This window comes from Gouania willdenowi, chromosome 24 (genome assembly GCF_900634775.1).
Source record: "Gouania willdenowi chromosome 24, fGouWil2.1, whole genome shotgun sequence".
Lineage (NCBI taxonomy): Eukaryota > Metazoa > Chordata > Actinopteri > Blenniiformes > Gobiesocidae > Gouania > Gouania willdenowi.
The window spans coordinates 15,100,846-15,119,088 of NC_041066.1; the positions used below are offsets into that span (position 1 = coordinate 15,100,846).

At 38.5% G+C, this 18,243-nt stretch overlaps 1 protein-coding gene across 1 annotated transcript; it reads right to left on the minus strand.

Annotated features, from left to right (window-relative positions):
* Window positions 1-204: 204 nt before the first annotated feature.
* Window positions 205-13,365, minus strand: LOC114457521 (E3 ubiquitin-protein ligase pellino homolog 2). The gene is made up of 7 exons (XM_028439446.1): window positions 13,036-13,365; window positions 7,249-7,378; window positions 6,151-6,252; window positions 4,960-5,157; window positions 3,522-3,707; window positions 2,446-2,651; window positions 205-2,329 (listed from the first exon to the last, which is right to left on the minus strand). Exons 1-7 carry the CDS (start codon window positions 13,113-13,115, stop codon window positions 1,945-1,947), a joined length of 1,287 nt encoding a protein of 428 aa, XP_028295247.1. The 5' UTR covers window positions 13,116-13,365; the 3' UTR covers window positions 205-1,944.
* Between the last annotated feature and the right edge of the window lie 4,878 nt (window positions 13,366-18,243).

Here is an 18,243-nt window from a genome sequence, read left to right on the forward strand (position 1 = left end):
TGGACACAGTTTTGGCAATGTTTTTCCCAGTCACAGGTTCTATTTGGAAACGCACACCACTTGCTTACACAGTGACAATACGTCACCCAAAAAAAAAAAAAACAAAAACCATCTGATAGAAAAATAGTTGTTTTAAGAGTTTTTGTTGTTTTTTTTGAACACTGAACATCCAAAGGAACCCTCCCACCCCCTCCCACAGTCGCAAAAAAAATAAACCCACCCACATTGGCTAACAAAATAAGTTTCTTTAAAACAAAGAGAGAATATCTGCTGAGGTTACACACAGTTTAGCTGACACTCCTTCACACTAAGGGGACCCCGTTTACAAGTCATAACCAGAAGCGTGTTCAAAATTAATCCATTCACTTTGAAAAGTCAGCAAAACATTGTACTTTCTGTTAACCTTAAATTAGGATCACAAAAATAACTTTTCCTAAGTTTCAACTCAGTTCAACGTCATACAGTCTTTAAGATTTACAAGTGTTGTTTCCCACTGTGTGATATGATTATTTTCCAGTGTATGTGTTGTGGTTTTTTTTCTCCCCCCAAATAAAACATTTTTCCCAACCTCGGGGTAAGAGTTATAGATGGGTTCCTTCACACAAAACTGAATCCATTGCATTGAACACACTTCTGGTCGAGCCCTGAACCTGGAAACTGTCTCAGCCATATTTGGCTCAAACACTCTGCTTCACATTACACAACATGTAGCTTATCTATACAGAGGAGCGGTCTTATTGCTGCAGAGAGTTATGGAGGGACGCTTGCCCAGTTTCTCCTTTTGTTTCATAATTAGAATCAGATCTACAGTACATTTGGGGGGGGGGTTCCTCCTGACTGCACACTTCTTATTCATAGAGGGGATTTTCTGCATAGGTTTAACAGGACGATATGCGAGGGCAAAAGATGAGAACTGCAGATATTAAAAAATGTGATGGACTTTGTTAATTTTCCCCTCAGTCAGGCCAGAGACTCTGTAAAATAACACAATTTAAAGAAATGCTGGAATATACTGTAAACTTCTTTCCCCAGGGGGAAAAAAGAAGGAAAAAAATGGCAGGGGGGGAGGAAGAAATTAAGAAAAATTATTTAAAAAAGGGGAGAAAGGAAAACAAATTAAAAGAAAAAACATAAAAAGAACACAACTATGTAACTATGCCATTTAATCCAAGAAGAAAGATTTAGGAATGATGGATTAAAAAGCTTGTCACAGGTCAGCAGGTTATTGCAGTGTTACTGTTTGTTAATCTAAAAGAATAATAATAATATTAACTAGATTAAAAAAAAATTATGATACAACAATGAGAGTTACGACACCACCACCTTTTTCTTTCACTTTTCTTCCTGAATTTAAACCAATCAAGAAGCACTGTGGGATAAACGACATTAAAGACCTGCCAAGCTTAATTTAGTCACACTATGTTGAGCACACACACTAATGCTGCGTTCACACAGGACGCATCACGAAATGTTTGCGCGACCACATTACATACAAAGTCAATGGGATAGACGCGTTAAGAGGCAAATTCTTCTCCTGTTGGGCGGGATGGTCTGATCCGCTCGGTAACAGCATTGGCCGCGGCATGCGCGCTCCCGATTTTCCGTGACATTTGTCATTCGCCTGAGTTGAAAATATTGAGCTCCAGCGAATGATTCGTGTGAAAGCCAATCTGAGTCTTTTGGCAATGACGTCAGGACACTGCTCTTTTCACCAATTTCAGCATGGAGGACAAAGTAATTGTGGCGGTGTGTGACCACCCGGAGCTCTACGACACGGACAGTTTTCTTTACCTTTACAATTTTCAATCCTGTGGAAGCTTTCGCAAGAAGCACGGTGTGAACGCAGCATTAGAATGTGACACTTAAGTTAGTCGCTTTACATCCAAACCAATGTCTACAAACTGATCCACATCTCTGATGCTCTGTGGTGCTGAGGTGGAATAATTAGTCGATCGGGCCCTGAAAGATGAGTCTTGTCCATCCGGGGGTGCTGAGGGCCGAGGAGCAGAAGGGGCAGATGGGTCTGAAGGCGTGCGTCCCGTGGGGCAGCGGGGTCTCGGCCCAATACCTGGTTGTCCTCTCGGAGCAGACGTGGCCGCACGGCACGAAAGCGTGCGTGGGTGCGCCGGCGTCTGCGTACACGGCCGGCTCACAGCCCAGCCACAGGGGCACATAGGGGCCCACGCTTCTGCACAGCGGACATTCTCTGCGTGTTGTGGAGCCTTCACCTTCCGCTGGGACAACCGCGCCTTCTGATCTCTGACCCCAGTCGTGGCGTCCGTGGACGTGACCACAGGTGAGGTAGACCCAGGGCTGACGCTCCTCCAGGCTGAAACGACAACACATCACATTCTTCTAAAAGTAGCTTAATTAAATAGTACTCAAAGTAAAAGTTACTTTCAACCCCCACGTTTATTGTTGGTAAGGGATAGCGTTACACTGCACCTGTGGCTGCGTGGTAGGCTCGGAAAAGCCAGAGTGCTGAGGCCCACGGGACACTGAGGGCGAGACGCATTGAGTTCCTGCCTCAGAGCCTCCAGGTGACGCAGGGTGGGGGCGCGCATCAGCCCCTCGCCTGTACGCCACAACAGCGTGGCCCCACAGAGGTCAACCAGGGAGCCGTCACGGAGTGCACTGCTCTCCCCTTCAGCCTGAGGGCAGCATAAACACACACACGCACGCACACACGGTGAGCATTGGACACACAGGTGTGTGTGATGCAGGGTTGGGGTCAATTATTATTGTAATCGCATAATTGATGATTAATTACAATTACTGTGTAAAAAAACTGCTGCTGTTGTAATCATAATTGAATTGTAACTGACTTAAGAAAATGTACTCTGTAAATGTATTTGGCATGAAAATCCTATAAAAATTGTCAATTATAACTTGAGAACCATGTTAGTTCTATGGCTTATACAAATGCAGTTAAAAGTCAATAAAATGTGTTTCATATAAACTTCACCAGTGACTTTTCTTTTTCCTTTTACTGTTAAAAATCGAGGGGTATACGGACACAAAAAGGCTCAGACGCCCACGCCAAAAATATTTGTATATACAGTAATTGTCAGCTTTGATGGTTGTAAATATCTGTAGTAATAATGGCTGTAACACAAGCAATTTCTCACTGGGATGAATAAAGTATCAATGATTTTTGATTTTAAGTGATAAGTAAGAATAACAAATTAACCAATAGATGATAAACAAATTAGATCACAAATTATATTTTTTACTGTATTTTGCAGCTGATTTAAGGCAATTTATCATAAGAGACGCTAACCGAAGGCTAATGCAAGAGGAATGTCACGTTTTATGGGGTTATTTCTTAAAGGCACAGTAATTGTGATCAATTGTAATTGAAACTTTAGTAATTGAGAACGTAGTTGTAATTGACTTTCAGGGGAAAGAAATAATTGTAATTGGGGGAAAAAAATGCAGGTCACTGTAATTTGAATTGAACGTGGATAATTGAGGTAAGTTATTGTAATTTTAAAATGTCAGAAAACCCAACAGGAACGCACCAGTTTTCCTCTGGTGGGTCCAGAGCGAGTCTCTCTCAGAGCGTAAACGTCTCCACACACAGAGATCTCCCTCCACAGACCCTGTTTGGGATCTTCAGGGAAACCTAACGGATGCATCACCAGCACCCCGTTGGTGGTCAGACCGTCCATGTGGCCGTCGGGATTCTTCCATTTGGTTGCTTTCTCCTGTGAAAGGAAAGAAAAGTAAAAACATTAAGTCCAAATGTAATAAAATAACTATTGCATTCGCATTAGCTACATTAGCAGCAGCGAGCATCAAATATAGTACTACATGCAGTACAATGGCATGCTTCTGTTTAAGAGAAAGCAACACTTTCATCACTAAATAAATATCAAGTTGGTTCATTTCCCATGGTCAACTTTAGTTAATCATTTATTTCAGTTCCTGTCTAGATGACTCAGGAAAGAGGATATACAACAAGCGTCAAACTCATGGCCCGGGGGCCAAATTCGGCCACTTTGGAGCATCCAATTCGGCCTGCAGGAGAAATTAAAAATTACAGAGAAAACATGATTCAATGTGTCAATGAAACTCAACACTCCTGGTGCTTATATCACATGATTTGAAGTCAATTTTAGTGCTAAACTTAAAAACTCAGAATTCTTACAAAATCCTTCAATTTTCCTCAATTTATGACACAGTATTTCCCTTAATTAAAGATTAAGATTAAAGATTAAATCGGGGCATTAGCCTTTAATTGGCCATGTAATGTTATTACATTAATGGAATTTGTCCTCTGCATTTAACACATCCCTGAATATAAATTGGTCACAAAATCTAGGAAATTGAAAGTGAAGATCCTGTTGGGACAGATATCTATCACTTATTGCTTGGATATTGTAGATTTCTTACATATTTACTGTTTTATGTATACGTGTAAGTGCAAACTAGGGCACAATAATGTTTAAATTACTTGGCCCACTTGATATCAAACTACCCAGTAATTGGTCCCTGAACAAAAATAACTTTGACACCCATGATGTAGACGATTCCAGCAAGTTAAATTTGTCTTTTCTAATAATATGTTATTATTTTCTTGTATCCTTAAGAGTTATTTCTGGGCGTGGCCAACTTGACAGTTCTGTCTGGCTGGCCAAGAACTCATAATGACACAAAGCGATCAGCAGATGCCTCAGAGGAAGACTGTCAGGAGGTCAAGGTAAATTTCCTGAAAAAAAGCTGTCTCAATAAAAGAAAACCTTAACATAGGCATTAGACAGTAGTGAGTTTGGTGGTGCAGGGTCAATAGAATCAGATGAGTCAATGCAGGACTGTGAAGGAGGATCTACTCTAACACATATTGATCTACAGAGTTCTCTGCATTGCGTACAGAGAATAATCTTATAAAATAATGATATATATATTATAAAATAATCTTATCTTGAGTGAAACTCCTGACGGTGGATAGATGCTCACCCCAAGAAAGATGTTTTTGGACGAGTCAAACCCTGCAGCGTAGATACGTGCGGTGTATGGAGGGTGGCGTTCACACACTACTCTGCAGGCGAAACGGGAGATAGTACTCGGGGCGACGGACGGGTCCTCGCCCTCCTTCCCGTCCCCGGAGGTGTCCGTCACCACAAAGTCGATTGGACTTTCTGTCGACCTCCCGATCTGCAGGTGACAAACAGACACATGATAGCTTTAAGCAACAAACATACTGGGATACTTCAAGATTCTTTTTGAATAATCTAAACCCCAAAACCACTTTTATCTGCTGAATACAAATGTATTTAGGTATGACGTAGTGCCGTTTATTGACCCTGGTCCAGCTCTCAACATTTTAGTCAAAGTAATTCAAATTCGCATATTTTATTGTAAAACGTCAGAGTAACTGCCCTCTGTGGGTTGAAACCCGCTATGACAACTGGTTTTTGCTATTGGCTGAGAACAAGATCATGTGACATTTTGGGACAATCTTGCGTCACAAACAAGCACTTTAGCCTCGCCCCTTTTATAAAAACTAGCACCTGTGGGCTCTGCAATCTGTGGTGAGTAGGTTGGATTGAGAGAAATGTGAATAGAGAGGCATATTGAGTCGCTAGTTAACATAGCATCTATTGTTCATTGGCGAGGTAAATTATAGATTGGGCGTGTCTTAACAGCTCCAGGAGCCCCGCCCATAATCAAGACATTTTTTGAACTTGCCTCCTAGTGGCAGGTCAGTAGTACTATTTAAGGTTTCATTTATTCAGACAACTTGAGGAAACATCAAGGGACACATCAAAGGAAACATAAAAGCGATCAGCAGACGCCTCTGATAAAGACTGGCAGTTGTCTGAATAAATTAAACCATAACATAATATACTGTTGTTATACTGCAGTTTGAACCAGTCATATTTTGATTGCTTTGATTTAAAAAAAACAAAAAAACTCTTCGTCGCCACTAGGATATAAATAGATTTCCTTCTTTCGTTTCTTTGCCACAATTTCTGCTTACAGTTGTTAACTAAAATAACTGACCTCGACTTGCAATTATTTTGAAGTTGTTATGCAACAGGATATATTTAGAATAACACACCCTAAAGCACAAAGCAGGGATTGTTTATGGCTGCAAACAGTGTAGAGACCAAAGGGAAAGCAGAAGTCTGGGGTTTGGAGCCTCACCTGAAACATGTCTGTGTTGTTGTCATGACAATACTCCACCACCACGGTTTGGTTACGGGACAGTGTGAAGGAGATGCTGTGCTGCCCCCTGCTGTGAACCGCCTGCAAAAACAACAACAAACCATCCTGTGTTCTCATACAGCTGGTTACTTTGTATAGAAGTGAGTTTTGTTTAACTAAAGCCAAAGTCACTACTTAAGCATCCATTCCACCAACGTTAGGGTAAATTACAATTACCTATATTCTATTACAATTCAATTACGATTACAGTGACCAGCATTTTTTCCAATTACAATTAAATTGCAATTATTTTTTTAATCCTCAAAGTCAATCACAATTACGTTCTCAATTACAATTAATCACAATTACTGAGCCTGAAATAAAAACCCTAATAAAAGTTAACCTTCCTCTTGTGTTAGCTTTCTGTTAGCATCCCTTATGATAACGGGTCCTAAATCAGCTGTCAATTACACTAAAAACAAATATGTATCATCGTAATTTATGTCCTATCTATTGGTTAGGCTTCCTAATTAAAGAAATTATAGGTTTTAATATTTTTAGTGTTGCCGTCTGAGCCTGTTTTGTGTCAGTATACCCTTAGATTTCAATTTTATTTATTTATTTTTCTTTAAATGGTAAAATGTGGGAAAGCTTGATATGAAACATATTTTAATAACTGTTAACTACATGTGTAGAAATGCAACATGGTTCCCCAGTTCTGCATTCAATTACATTTGACAATTTTTATAGAATTTTAATGGCAATTACAATTACATAGTCAATTATCTAAATCCAATCACGATTACGACAGCAACAATTTATTTTACTACAATTATATTTATGCCATAATTGTAATTAATTATCAATTATACAATTACAATTATAACTGACCCCAACCCTGCATTCCACACACACTTATAAGTATGACTTTTTTCATTCTAATAGTGACTTAACATAACGACATGAACCATAATCTTATTTAATGTCTGATGACTTGTTGTAATAATGCATTCCAAAGTAGGATATTCATCAGGTTCCTGTTTGACATTTTTCTTTTGACACACAGGAAGAGAGAGAACACTGACAAAACACACACACCTTGCTGTCCTGTGGAGTGTTGAGAATGTGCACGGCACTGGGCTTGACGCCGTTGGCCTTGGCCCTCCTGTACAGAGCGAAGCGGCTCTTTCTGCGTCCGCGGTCTCCACTTGGAAGAGATCCATTGTACCTGAAGAGAAAAATGAAACATTTAGAAAAAGATATTCTCACAGGTGGATGATTCAGCAGTAGCTTTATCAAGTGAGCCTTAAAGGGTCTCAAGGTCACCGAAAAACAAAAAAAACATCCCCACTGGTTGTGGTCCAAAGTCCTTTCAGAAACCTTACCTGGCCTATTGCTCAGAAAGCTGTGGTAACGCATGTAAAACATATATTGATCCATTAATCAAATTACAAAAGAGATCATTAAGAAATCGATTTGGCGATATTTTTACAATATTACGTTGCGCGATTCTCGAATTGATTCAAAATGCATCCATATCGGTTTTGTATTTATTTATTACCTTTATTTAACCATGAAAGTATTTTTCACTGCAGCAGACATTGTAACTGCACAAAGAAGTGCTGAAACCTGGGCATGTTGACCAGCTTGTGTTTTTTCAATAAAATCTAAAAAGAAAGTACTAACTTTCTGCATTTATTTGTTGTTCTACGCATAAACCTCAGTTAAGTTGCACTAAAGTCAAAGTTGGTTTAAAAGCCACAGGCAGATTGTATGTTATTTTTTTATTTGAAGTTGTTGGCACATGACATGTTAAGGCCAATGTTTTGAGTGTAAAATATGCCAATAAAATAGATTTCATACATAATGTTCTCATGAAGGTGTACACATTTACAGATTAGTTGTTTCTTAAGTCATATATTTAAAAAAAATTGCAATAATTGCCTTGTACTTTATAATCGGGATATATCATATCGTGACCAATGTATTGGGATACGAATCGTATCGCCAGATGCCAGGCAATACACACTCCTACTATCGAACATCGAAACTCTAGAACAATAAAACTTATGGATTTAGTAAGGTTAAAAGTGTTAAAGATTTTATTCAGAGTAAGAAATGAAAGCCTTCCTTTGGGTAATATATCACTTTTTAAACAAGGAAAAGGAAAGTACAATTTAAGAAGGGTTTATGTTTTTGAACAAAGTAAATTTAGAACCAACCAATGTTAAAAGTAGATGTGTTCCTGTTTATAAGCTTCAGTCCATTCCATTTTTGGTTGTTAAAATGAAAGTTTATTCTTTCTATTGCATTGTACATGTTTGAAGACAGCCAAGAACAAATAAATACTGTATTAATCAAAATAAAAAAAATAAAAATTATAGTCACATCACCGTTTTGACTACATTTTTATCCTCAATGAGAAAAAGATGCACAACCTCAATTTGTGCAGTGAGTTTTCATCTCAGATTAAAAGGAAACACTTCATATCATCCTTCGATGGGAAATATTCTCTTTCACTATATTTAACACAAAATTAGGACAACTTAAAGGCATCCCTTCATTTATACATTAAAGCCAAAAGGCCTTAGAAGTTTCCACCTGCTGCTACAACAGTGTAAACAGAATTACCAGTTAATCAACAATTCTTTGAAAAGAAAATTGCATTTAATTATTAAGCTTCGTTATCTTTGTTTCTTTCTCTAGGGGTTTTTTTTTGGCTGCATTTTCTAAACAAACATTAGAATGTCGTTTATTGGCTGAGCAAGTTAATATTGTACCAAAAATAACATTAAAGCCACATCTATTAACTACTATATTGAATCAAAAGCCTGTCATGTCAAAATAAAAACATGTTTCAAAAATATTCAGCAACTTGCATTCCTATTTAAGGCTTTGGTATATCTGTGGCTTTTTTAAAGGACATTTCAAGATCAGTGTGTGTGCAAGTCAGCGTAGTTAAACTCAGTTTACTTTTCTAATAAAATGGACCAGATAAAGTACTGTTGTTTTTAAATTATATTTCATTGATACCAACAAATCACAGAGAATCTCTTGTAAGTCACAAAGCCTTAAAATACTGTTTTACTAAAGTTGGAGTAACATTTAAAGTAAAAAATATGAGAAAACTTAAACTAAAAAAGATAAATATTGATATTCAAGACTATATATATATATATATATATATAGATGTTGACAGACATTATGTTTGAAGGACTCAATTATCAGGTAAAACAAATTGAAGCACAAAAAAAGTGTTTTAAGGCACTGATTCTCAACTGCTTATTGTCTCTCATGTTGTATTTTATTTTGAAAGAAACTTTTTTTTGACAGGCATGCTGTAAAATGCATGTTACACAGGAAAAATTAGAGATTTATGTGTGTTTTCAACAGCTATTTTTGTTGATTGAATTCTAAAAAAAAAAAAAAGTGGGTCGCGATTTAATGTCTGTGGCAAAATGTGGGTGCCAGGGTGAGACCAGTTGAGAACCACTGTTTTACGGTATCGTCGATTACATATTTCATGAGCTCCACTGTAAGAAAGAAAAAATGTGACTGTAGGAGTGGCTGTATTACCCGGACAAAAACAAACACACATCAAACAGACCACATTTCCTCTAAATAATATTAAGAAACAATGATGCAAAAATCAAGCCCTGGTCTAAAACTGAACTGTGACTCTTCAGAGGAAAAAAAAACATATCAAGAGACGGGGACTTGAAAGGACAGGGGTCTGAAGGGTCCGCTCAAAAGGCAGCCCTAATCAAATGAGACTATAGAGTAGAAAAGGACACTGGAGAGAGAATCTGGTTAGAGAAACAGAGGAAATGCAGCAGGGTGACAAACATCAATACAGAAACACAGTCAGCAGCTTTTTTTTTTCTTCATTTAAAACAAAAGGCAGCGCTCACACTCAAAAATACAACATCAGGAGGCAGTAGTGAGGCTGTGAGATTATGTTTAGTAAAGAATTAAAGGTTAAAGCAAGTGTAGAAGCAGCTATGGCCTGAAAGAATCACGCATGTGCGCACCTTATAAAGCACTGTATGAAATATTAACTCCTTCTGCCCAACGCCGAGTTTATTTTTGTTACGGACAAGCCACAAAGGGAGGGCTCGCTATGTGAAAAGTCAGCACTCAGCAAAAGTGAGTGAGTGTGCGAGTGACAGACGAATGCGACAGACCACTGGGGTTAAACTGGACTGGGCTACACCATGGGCTACATCCTGGGCTTGGAGAAACACACAGGGAGGAGCAGTAAAAGGTCTGCAGTGCATGATGGGAGCACGCTGTGAGCTTTGATGAGAGCCAAGTGCTGTGTCTGACCTAACTAAGGTAATGAGTAATGACAGGCGGCCACTGCAAACCATCACATGGCTCGTGGTGAAGGCGGATGCTGCAAATGGACCGAGATGAGCATGTGATAATAAGATGAGCAGAGTGTTTGTTTCGACTGCAGATGTACTAGGCCTGGTTTAAAATCCCTTAAACCAGTGGTTCTCAACCTTTTCAGCCCGCGACCCCCAAAATAAAAATGCCAGAGACCAGGGACCCCCGCTATACTGTATATGAAAGTGGTTGAACACAGACATGAAGATTGAATAACAGTCATGTGGAGACAGGGCCATCTATATGGGGGAAGAAAGAGGTTTTTGGGGCCCATCCATATAGTCAGCAAAATGATGGTCCATAGTTCTATGAATCTGTGATAACCACATTTATCTAAATAATATCCACTTTTATCCAGGAAGTTTAATATTATTTGTGTCCTAGTATATGGTCAATCCTTCTTTTAATCAGAAATAAAATGGGTTAAAAGTGAAGAAAAATGAAGGAAAGTGAGGTGAGATGGGGTTTTAAAAACCACACAAACTGGTTAAAAGTTGCAAATTGTGGTGAAAAGGGTTCAAAGTGTCAATATTGGCTAAAAAGTGGCAGAAATGGGGAGAGGGGGGTTGATACAATGCAATTTCAAAATTAAGAACAATTGGTTTAAACTGGGAAAATCGTGAATGTGGTTAAATTGGCAAAAAATAAGCATGAAATATGGTGAAAAGAGGCTAAAGTGACAATAATGGTTCAACATATGCAACATTGGGTGAGAAAAGTGGTGGAAAGGGTTTATAAGTGCCGGAAATATTGGTGTCCCGATCCTATCGGTCTGATATCAGCCAGAAAACGAATATCGAATTTTATCAGACTGCATCTAAAATCTCTGATATAAATTACATTATATTTATTCAATTGTAGAATATTGCAGATATTATGTTGAAGGTTAAAAGTTATGTAACCAATTGGTTACATAACAAATGGGTCAGTTTTTCCTCATACCTACTGTTGCTGACTATTGTTCTCCGAGTATCACTTGATCAAGCCTTTTCTAACATTCCACACTACAAAATAAGTAATAAAAGTATGTATGATTCGTGCTGATATCGTATCGGATCAATATCGGTATCGGCAAATACTCAAGGCTGCAATATCGGTACCACATCAGAAGTGAAAAAGTTGTATCGGGACATCCCTAGCCGGAAATGCCCTGAAAGTGGAAAAAACGTGCAGGAAAGGCATTGAAATTTGATGGAGAAGTGGCAAAAAATATGAGTAATTTAGCAAAAATGTGATGAAACTAGGTTAAAATAAGCTTGGTGTAGTTGCAGAAAAAAGGGTAAAAATAACAACAAACGGGCTTAAATTGTTGCCAAGATTGAGAACCACTGCCTTAATCAACCTCGGATCCAATAACATGTTGTCCATCATCTAAGAACATGCTAAAGTGAAGGATTAGAGGAAATGACATCCATATTTGTTGAAGCCACAAAGAGGATTTTGTTTTCAACAATGGATTTGTGGACTTGAACTAAATTAAATTAAACACCACGAAACACTGTGAAGGGGAGCTCTATACAAGATATCCAGGCCTCAGACACTCCCCAGTCTTTAAGTCGCAATGCTAGAAAACCCTCACTTCTTCATCCCGAGCCAAGGACGTGAAGGCCGTCTGTGTTCAAACACTCGTCTGACTAATCAGTATTCTGTTGTAGGCGAGCCACAGCCTCCACGCTCCATGTTCAGCCGGAGGGGAAGAGACGGGCCATTAGGTCAGTTATCTTTGGTATACACAGGAAGCTCTGTGGGGCAAAGGGGAGGCCTGTGCAAGCCTTGATACGACTATGTGTGTGAATGTGTGTGTGTGTTGTGGCATTGCTGCTCCCTGCAGACCCCTCCATAGTGTGGAAGTTGCAGGGCTTGGAAATGCTGTGGAAGCTGGTGGCTGTCGTCAGCACATCCTGTCTGACTGTGTGAGCCTGTGAGACTGATAAAAGAATGGCTTCTCCTCCTCCTCCTATCCCTGGAATGGATGATCATCTGGCTGAAACATATCAATTAGTAATAAAAAAAAAAAAAAATACACACAAAAAAAAAAAAAACCCAGAGAGCCAGGATGTGTGTGTTTATCAGATCCCAGTGTGTGCGACTTGTAGCAGCAGAGCTACAGCTCAGGATGACATCATTGAGCCTTCCAGCTGCTTCACCCCCACTTGAGGAAACCCGTAGTAGCATCACACACTACAGCACGGACACTCGGACGCACCACACATGACGAAATATAGCAAAAAAATAAAAAATAAAAATCACCAGCAAGTAGCTTTTACTTATCCCAATAACTCACTTTTACTATATATATTTCATCTTGTGCGCTAGGAATGAAGAATTAATAATAAATACCCAGATAATCACATGTATAAGTAGATAAATCACACATGAACAAGCATATCTCACAATAGTGGTGGTGGTTTCAAGGCGCTGTCGGTTCATCGTGTTAAGTGTGAACCACGTTATTTTCCCCCCCGATGTATTACAAATACACGGTCATAGACTTACCCCAAAATGACCAGTTCACCGTATTTCACCGGGTCTTTAACGGGCACATCATTGTCTCCGTCTTTTTTCGGTGAATTCATCAGACTGAGCCGCTGCAGGAGGAAACAACGCGTCCAAAGCCAGGCTGTAAAACAATGCTAACATACACTATGGAAACTACTGGGAAGTGGCTAAGCTACTGGGAGACTATCAAAGTTTAGAGCCACTGTGTGGAAGTTTTCCCAGACTTCTTGACCTTTGTTCTGGCGCTTTAGTCCCGTTGAAGAGCATCTTTTCGAGGCTTTGGGAAGCTGGTGTGTCGCTAGTTAGTACCGCTACAAATCTGTTCAATAGCGGAGAGGCGGGGGTTGCCAGACACTGTGGATGATTTTCCGCCCCGTGTCCGTTGGACGAAGCACAAACTTGTCCATTAAACAAAAAATAAATATTGCATCAGCCATTTTCATTGTAATTTTAATTTGATTGGAAGATTGATTATATTGCAGCGTGAGAGCAAATGGTTTTTCCAGTGCAAACTAAATAGCTTATGTTAGCTTCTGAATACCATAATGCAGAAATAAGACCCCAGGATAAGAAAAGCAAAGAAGAAGAAGAAGCTTGTTCTCTCTGAAGCTTTGGTGCAACTTTTACCAGCCTTACGAGGGATGCAAATCAAGTCAAAACACTGATCGTCAAATGTTTTTGCTCAATCTTTTAATCAACTCACATGTTTATAAGGTGGATCCCTATTTCACTGCAACACGATTGCTTAAGGTTGCATTTAGGGTTTATATTGGGCAATCCTGGCAGGGTGACTCATGTCTCTTGCTGTATAGCTCACTCATTTGATTCAAACACACCATTTCGTAGAGTGTATCAAGTGATATAAATCCTAAACGGGATAAAGTTTGGTTTACAGTTTAAATACTTTCTGATTGCGTGAATTTGACCAATTTGGCAACCACACGGAAGCTACAACAACGGCTAACGGCGGGGTGTGGAGCATACCAACTGTTGTGTGGGAGATTAAAAAGGAAAAATTAAAATTCCACGACAGTTGATACAAATTAGCAGAAATGTTTTGTGTTTGGCATATTTATGAAAAGTGATTGCGTTTTTTTTTTTTTTTTTCTCACGGAATTTAGCCGTGTTTTAATAGTTACGTTGAAATAATATAAGACGAACACCCCTATAACACGATGAATAAACGCGTCCTGGAAGAAGCTGTCTCACTGAGAACATTGACGATTACTACGCGATTCATTGAAATACTAGTAGTATGATACAGATAATTAATGTTGCAGATTTTTCATTTTCATTTTGATGATATGTTGTTGATCTTGAGGATGATTATTGAGTCTGACGTAATGCAGTGCTTCAGGGCGTGTGTAGATGGTGTGAGACAGATGTGGGTCACCAGCTTCCAGACTCTTCCACCACTGCTTAGTGGGAGTTTAGTGGATAGACTCTTTCGTCACTGTCTTAACACACAAATGCACACACTGGACGTTTACAATGCAACAATGTCCACTTGAGGGCAGTGTACTTGAAAAGTGAAACTATTTTCATCCAAATTTACAATATAAACCATCATAAATCCACTTAAAGGAGAATCATTAACTCTCCTCATAAGGTCATGTATTATAATAGGGAGGGCTTGAACAAGTCAAGTCACCACTAGGTGTGTTATTTAATTTTGTCGACTATACATTTTCGTTATAGTTTTCGTCAACTCCATTTTTAAAGGCTAATAAAAGATACGAAAGTGGATTAAGGCCAATTTTGATAGAGAAAATTATTTTGGGCCCTAGTCTGCCTCCATAGATTTGACTTTATGCGCAAACCCTTCGACTTTCACAGTGACGCTGTATTTTGAGTTTATTTTCGAAATTTCAACTTTAATCTCGACATTTCGACTTTATTCTTGATTTGCCCAAAATATTTTTCATCATCAAAATTGGCCCTAGTCCTCTGCTGTAAAAAGTAATACATGTGAACAAAAACTAAATAAAAATATAGTGATATTTTTCTTAACTTACAAAACTAAACTATGATGTTCACATGGGACGATCGAAGTCCAAACAGAACTAAGTTAAAACATTTTCAAAGGTATCCAATCAGAACTACTTTAATTGCAGGCCATAAAAAGCTGTGTCATCCCATCCCTGATAGCACACATACATCTCGCCGACGTCGGCGCGATGAATGACGTTGCATCGGCAAGCTGTATTATGGAGAGCGTTTGCTCATTGGGCAGACGTCGCCGAGACATCGGCGTTTGGCCGACGTTTGGACGATGGATTAAAGATGCTCAGTGTGGCCTCTCTACAGCTTATATTAACATTTATTTAGCTGGAATCATTCAATTAGTAGAAATATCTCCATATCCATAGTCGAGTATTTACTTAAATCTCAACAACAACAGAGAAAACAACATACTACCACTAAATAGCTTATTTTGTGAGGACAAAATAAAGAGAGACACAGTTAGTGATCATAAATATATTTTCAGCAGCATAGCCAAAAGAGCCCCAGCACATGGAAGTGACATTTTACAGTTCTACAATTTTAAAAGTAGTATCACCGATTTGTTTGGAATAAACACTCAAAATGATGACGCATTAGGAGTAGAATGCAATGCACGAACTGAGGCCGACATTGGCGAGACGTATGCGTGCTATCTGGGATATCAGGTTGATGAATGGTAATTGAATCGTTATTAAAAAACATAATAATAATTAATAAACACAAATTTTAGGCTTGAGATCAATGATTCTCAACTGGTGGGTCAGGACCCAAAAGTGGGTCGCGAAAAGCTGGCCAAAAAAAAAAAAAAAAACTTAATGTCTGTCATGTGTGACTTGTCTTTTATTTTGAAGGACACTTTTCTTTTGACAGGCATGCTGTGAAAAGCATGTCGCACAGCAAAATATATAGATTTATGTTATAAAAAATATTACATATGTGTGTTTTCAACAGCTATCTTTGAAAAAAACTAAATTTGGTTGGTTGAATTAAAAAAAAAAAAAAAAGTGGGTCGCGATTTGATATCTACCAACATCTGTAACATTTAGTCGATTGAAATCATAACGTCAACTAAAACGGTCCTGATGACTAAAATTAAGTTGCATTTGAGCCAAATGACTGTGACTGGAAAAAAAAATCATCAAGAGTGTTTGATGATGTAATCCATGATGATGATACTTTTTTGTGACACATATTGTCAACATTGATACAGATCATGGTTTCACCCATCCATAAAAAAACAGTATTTTTAACCCGTGTCATCAAAGTCATGGGGCCTATAAAGAAATGTTAAAAGGTCACAAAATGAAGTTTAAAGGGTTGACTTGAACCCTTTAACAAAGTGTTGGAGCGACTCTGATGAGTGACACCCATTTAGCACCAACACAATCCGAGGCAGCCATTTATTCTAGTTGCCTGGTTTGTATCTATGCTTTGGTTTAATTCTACTTTTTAACATAAGTAAATGCCTCTAATCTGAACTAGACATATGCTCAACAGTTCTAGTCTTCACCCATTAGCCGGTCCATCATCTAAGAGACAACAAGAAAAAAAAAAAAAACATTGCTCCAGGCGTTTCAAACTAAGCGAACAGTATCTGAATTGTTTGCACACCAACAAGACTGCTTTCATTTCAAGCTTTAGCTTTAAAACTTGTACTGGCAGACTGGTGTAACAAGTAGTGGCTTGCACGCATGGCAAAGGTACAATGGAGCTACACACAGCTGTGCTCAGCTCTGCAGCGTGTGGATATGTGACCATTGTTGTTGTTGTTGTTGTTGTTGTTGTTGTCAGACAAACATTCATGTGTAATGGTTAACCAAAATGTTGCAACTCCATGGAAACACTCGGCACAATCCGAATGATACAACTAAGTAGAGTCATCGTTTAAAAAAGTGACAGCCCTAGCGGAGTTTTAGAGAAACGAGAGAAACTAGTCAACCGCTGACTCAACCCTAACGTGTAAATATAACCTCACTGAGGACGTTCGAAGTATAACCTTCAACACAGTTTTCCTCTGAGATCCAATTGGAAACTGGATCAACCAGCTATTCATTTGTTTGTTTGTGCGTGCGTGTGTGTGTGTGCGTCTTTACTTGCGCGTGTGTCAGTGAGTATACATTTCTTTCTTTTACGCGGCCGGATTAAGGTCACACCCTGCTGTCTCTCAGTCATTGCTGTTTATCCGTCTTTGTGCCTGACAGGAGTTTATGCTTATTCTCATCTTTGCAAAAATGAAATCCTACTCCAATCATTTATTATACTACAGCTGTTTGGACTTTTGTGTAAAGTTTACTTGTTTTTCTAACTTGGAAGTTCAATTATGCTTCAAATCCACATCTGACTCCAAACCACTTCCAATTTCCCAAGAAAAGATGTAGAAATTGGACATTTCCTTAAAGTCTAGTAGAAAAAAATGCTTTTTTTTTTTTTTTTTTTTTTAAATATCCTTTAACCCTGTTTAGGATTATTATGGTTTGGCTATCCCAGTTTCCGTAGTTTGCAAAGCAGGATACAACCCAGGACAGATCATTCCATCAGGGTTTCATTACAGCGTTAGATTTGTATTTACTTTTCACAAAAAACACCAAACATTTACATTACGTTTGCTTAGACATTCAGTCCAACGTGAATCATTTTGAGGTATTTCAAGGTCTGTGGGTATGCACCGCGGTAATGTAAACCACTGTCACATCACCAGTTATCCAGGAGCCATATTTGGTGAGGGAATCACAGATGAGCGCGTGTGAATAGTAGTCAACATGTGGAATGGATTTCCTCCGCTATCTTTTGGCCGCTTCTGACGGAAAGTATTTTCGAGTTAACGAAACGCAGATGATGATTTAGAGGTGAATATTTAAGTAGCACATACACAATGATTTAGTAACCTTGTACAGGAATGCTCTGATGAGTCATCACAATGAGTCACCACTGGGAATAAAGGGAAAATAAATATATTTTTAAAGATGATAACTAATCAACGTGGAATAGATTAAATAGCTAGAAATAGTAGCTGAAAATAAAAAATAAATAAATTAAAAAAAATGAAGTGCCAGGAGAAAAAGTGTAGACCATGAAAACTCTCATCCAGGATTAACTTGTCATAGACAACTCTTTATTTATTGACTCATTTTGGTGAGAAAGTTAAATAAAGAGTTACTGACAACAAAAATTCAAACAAAGTTAACGTTCAACAGCACAAAT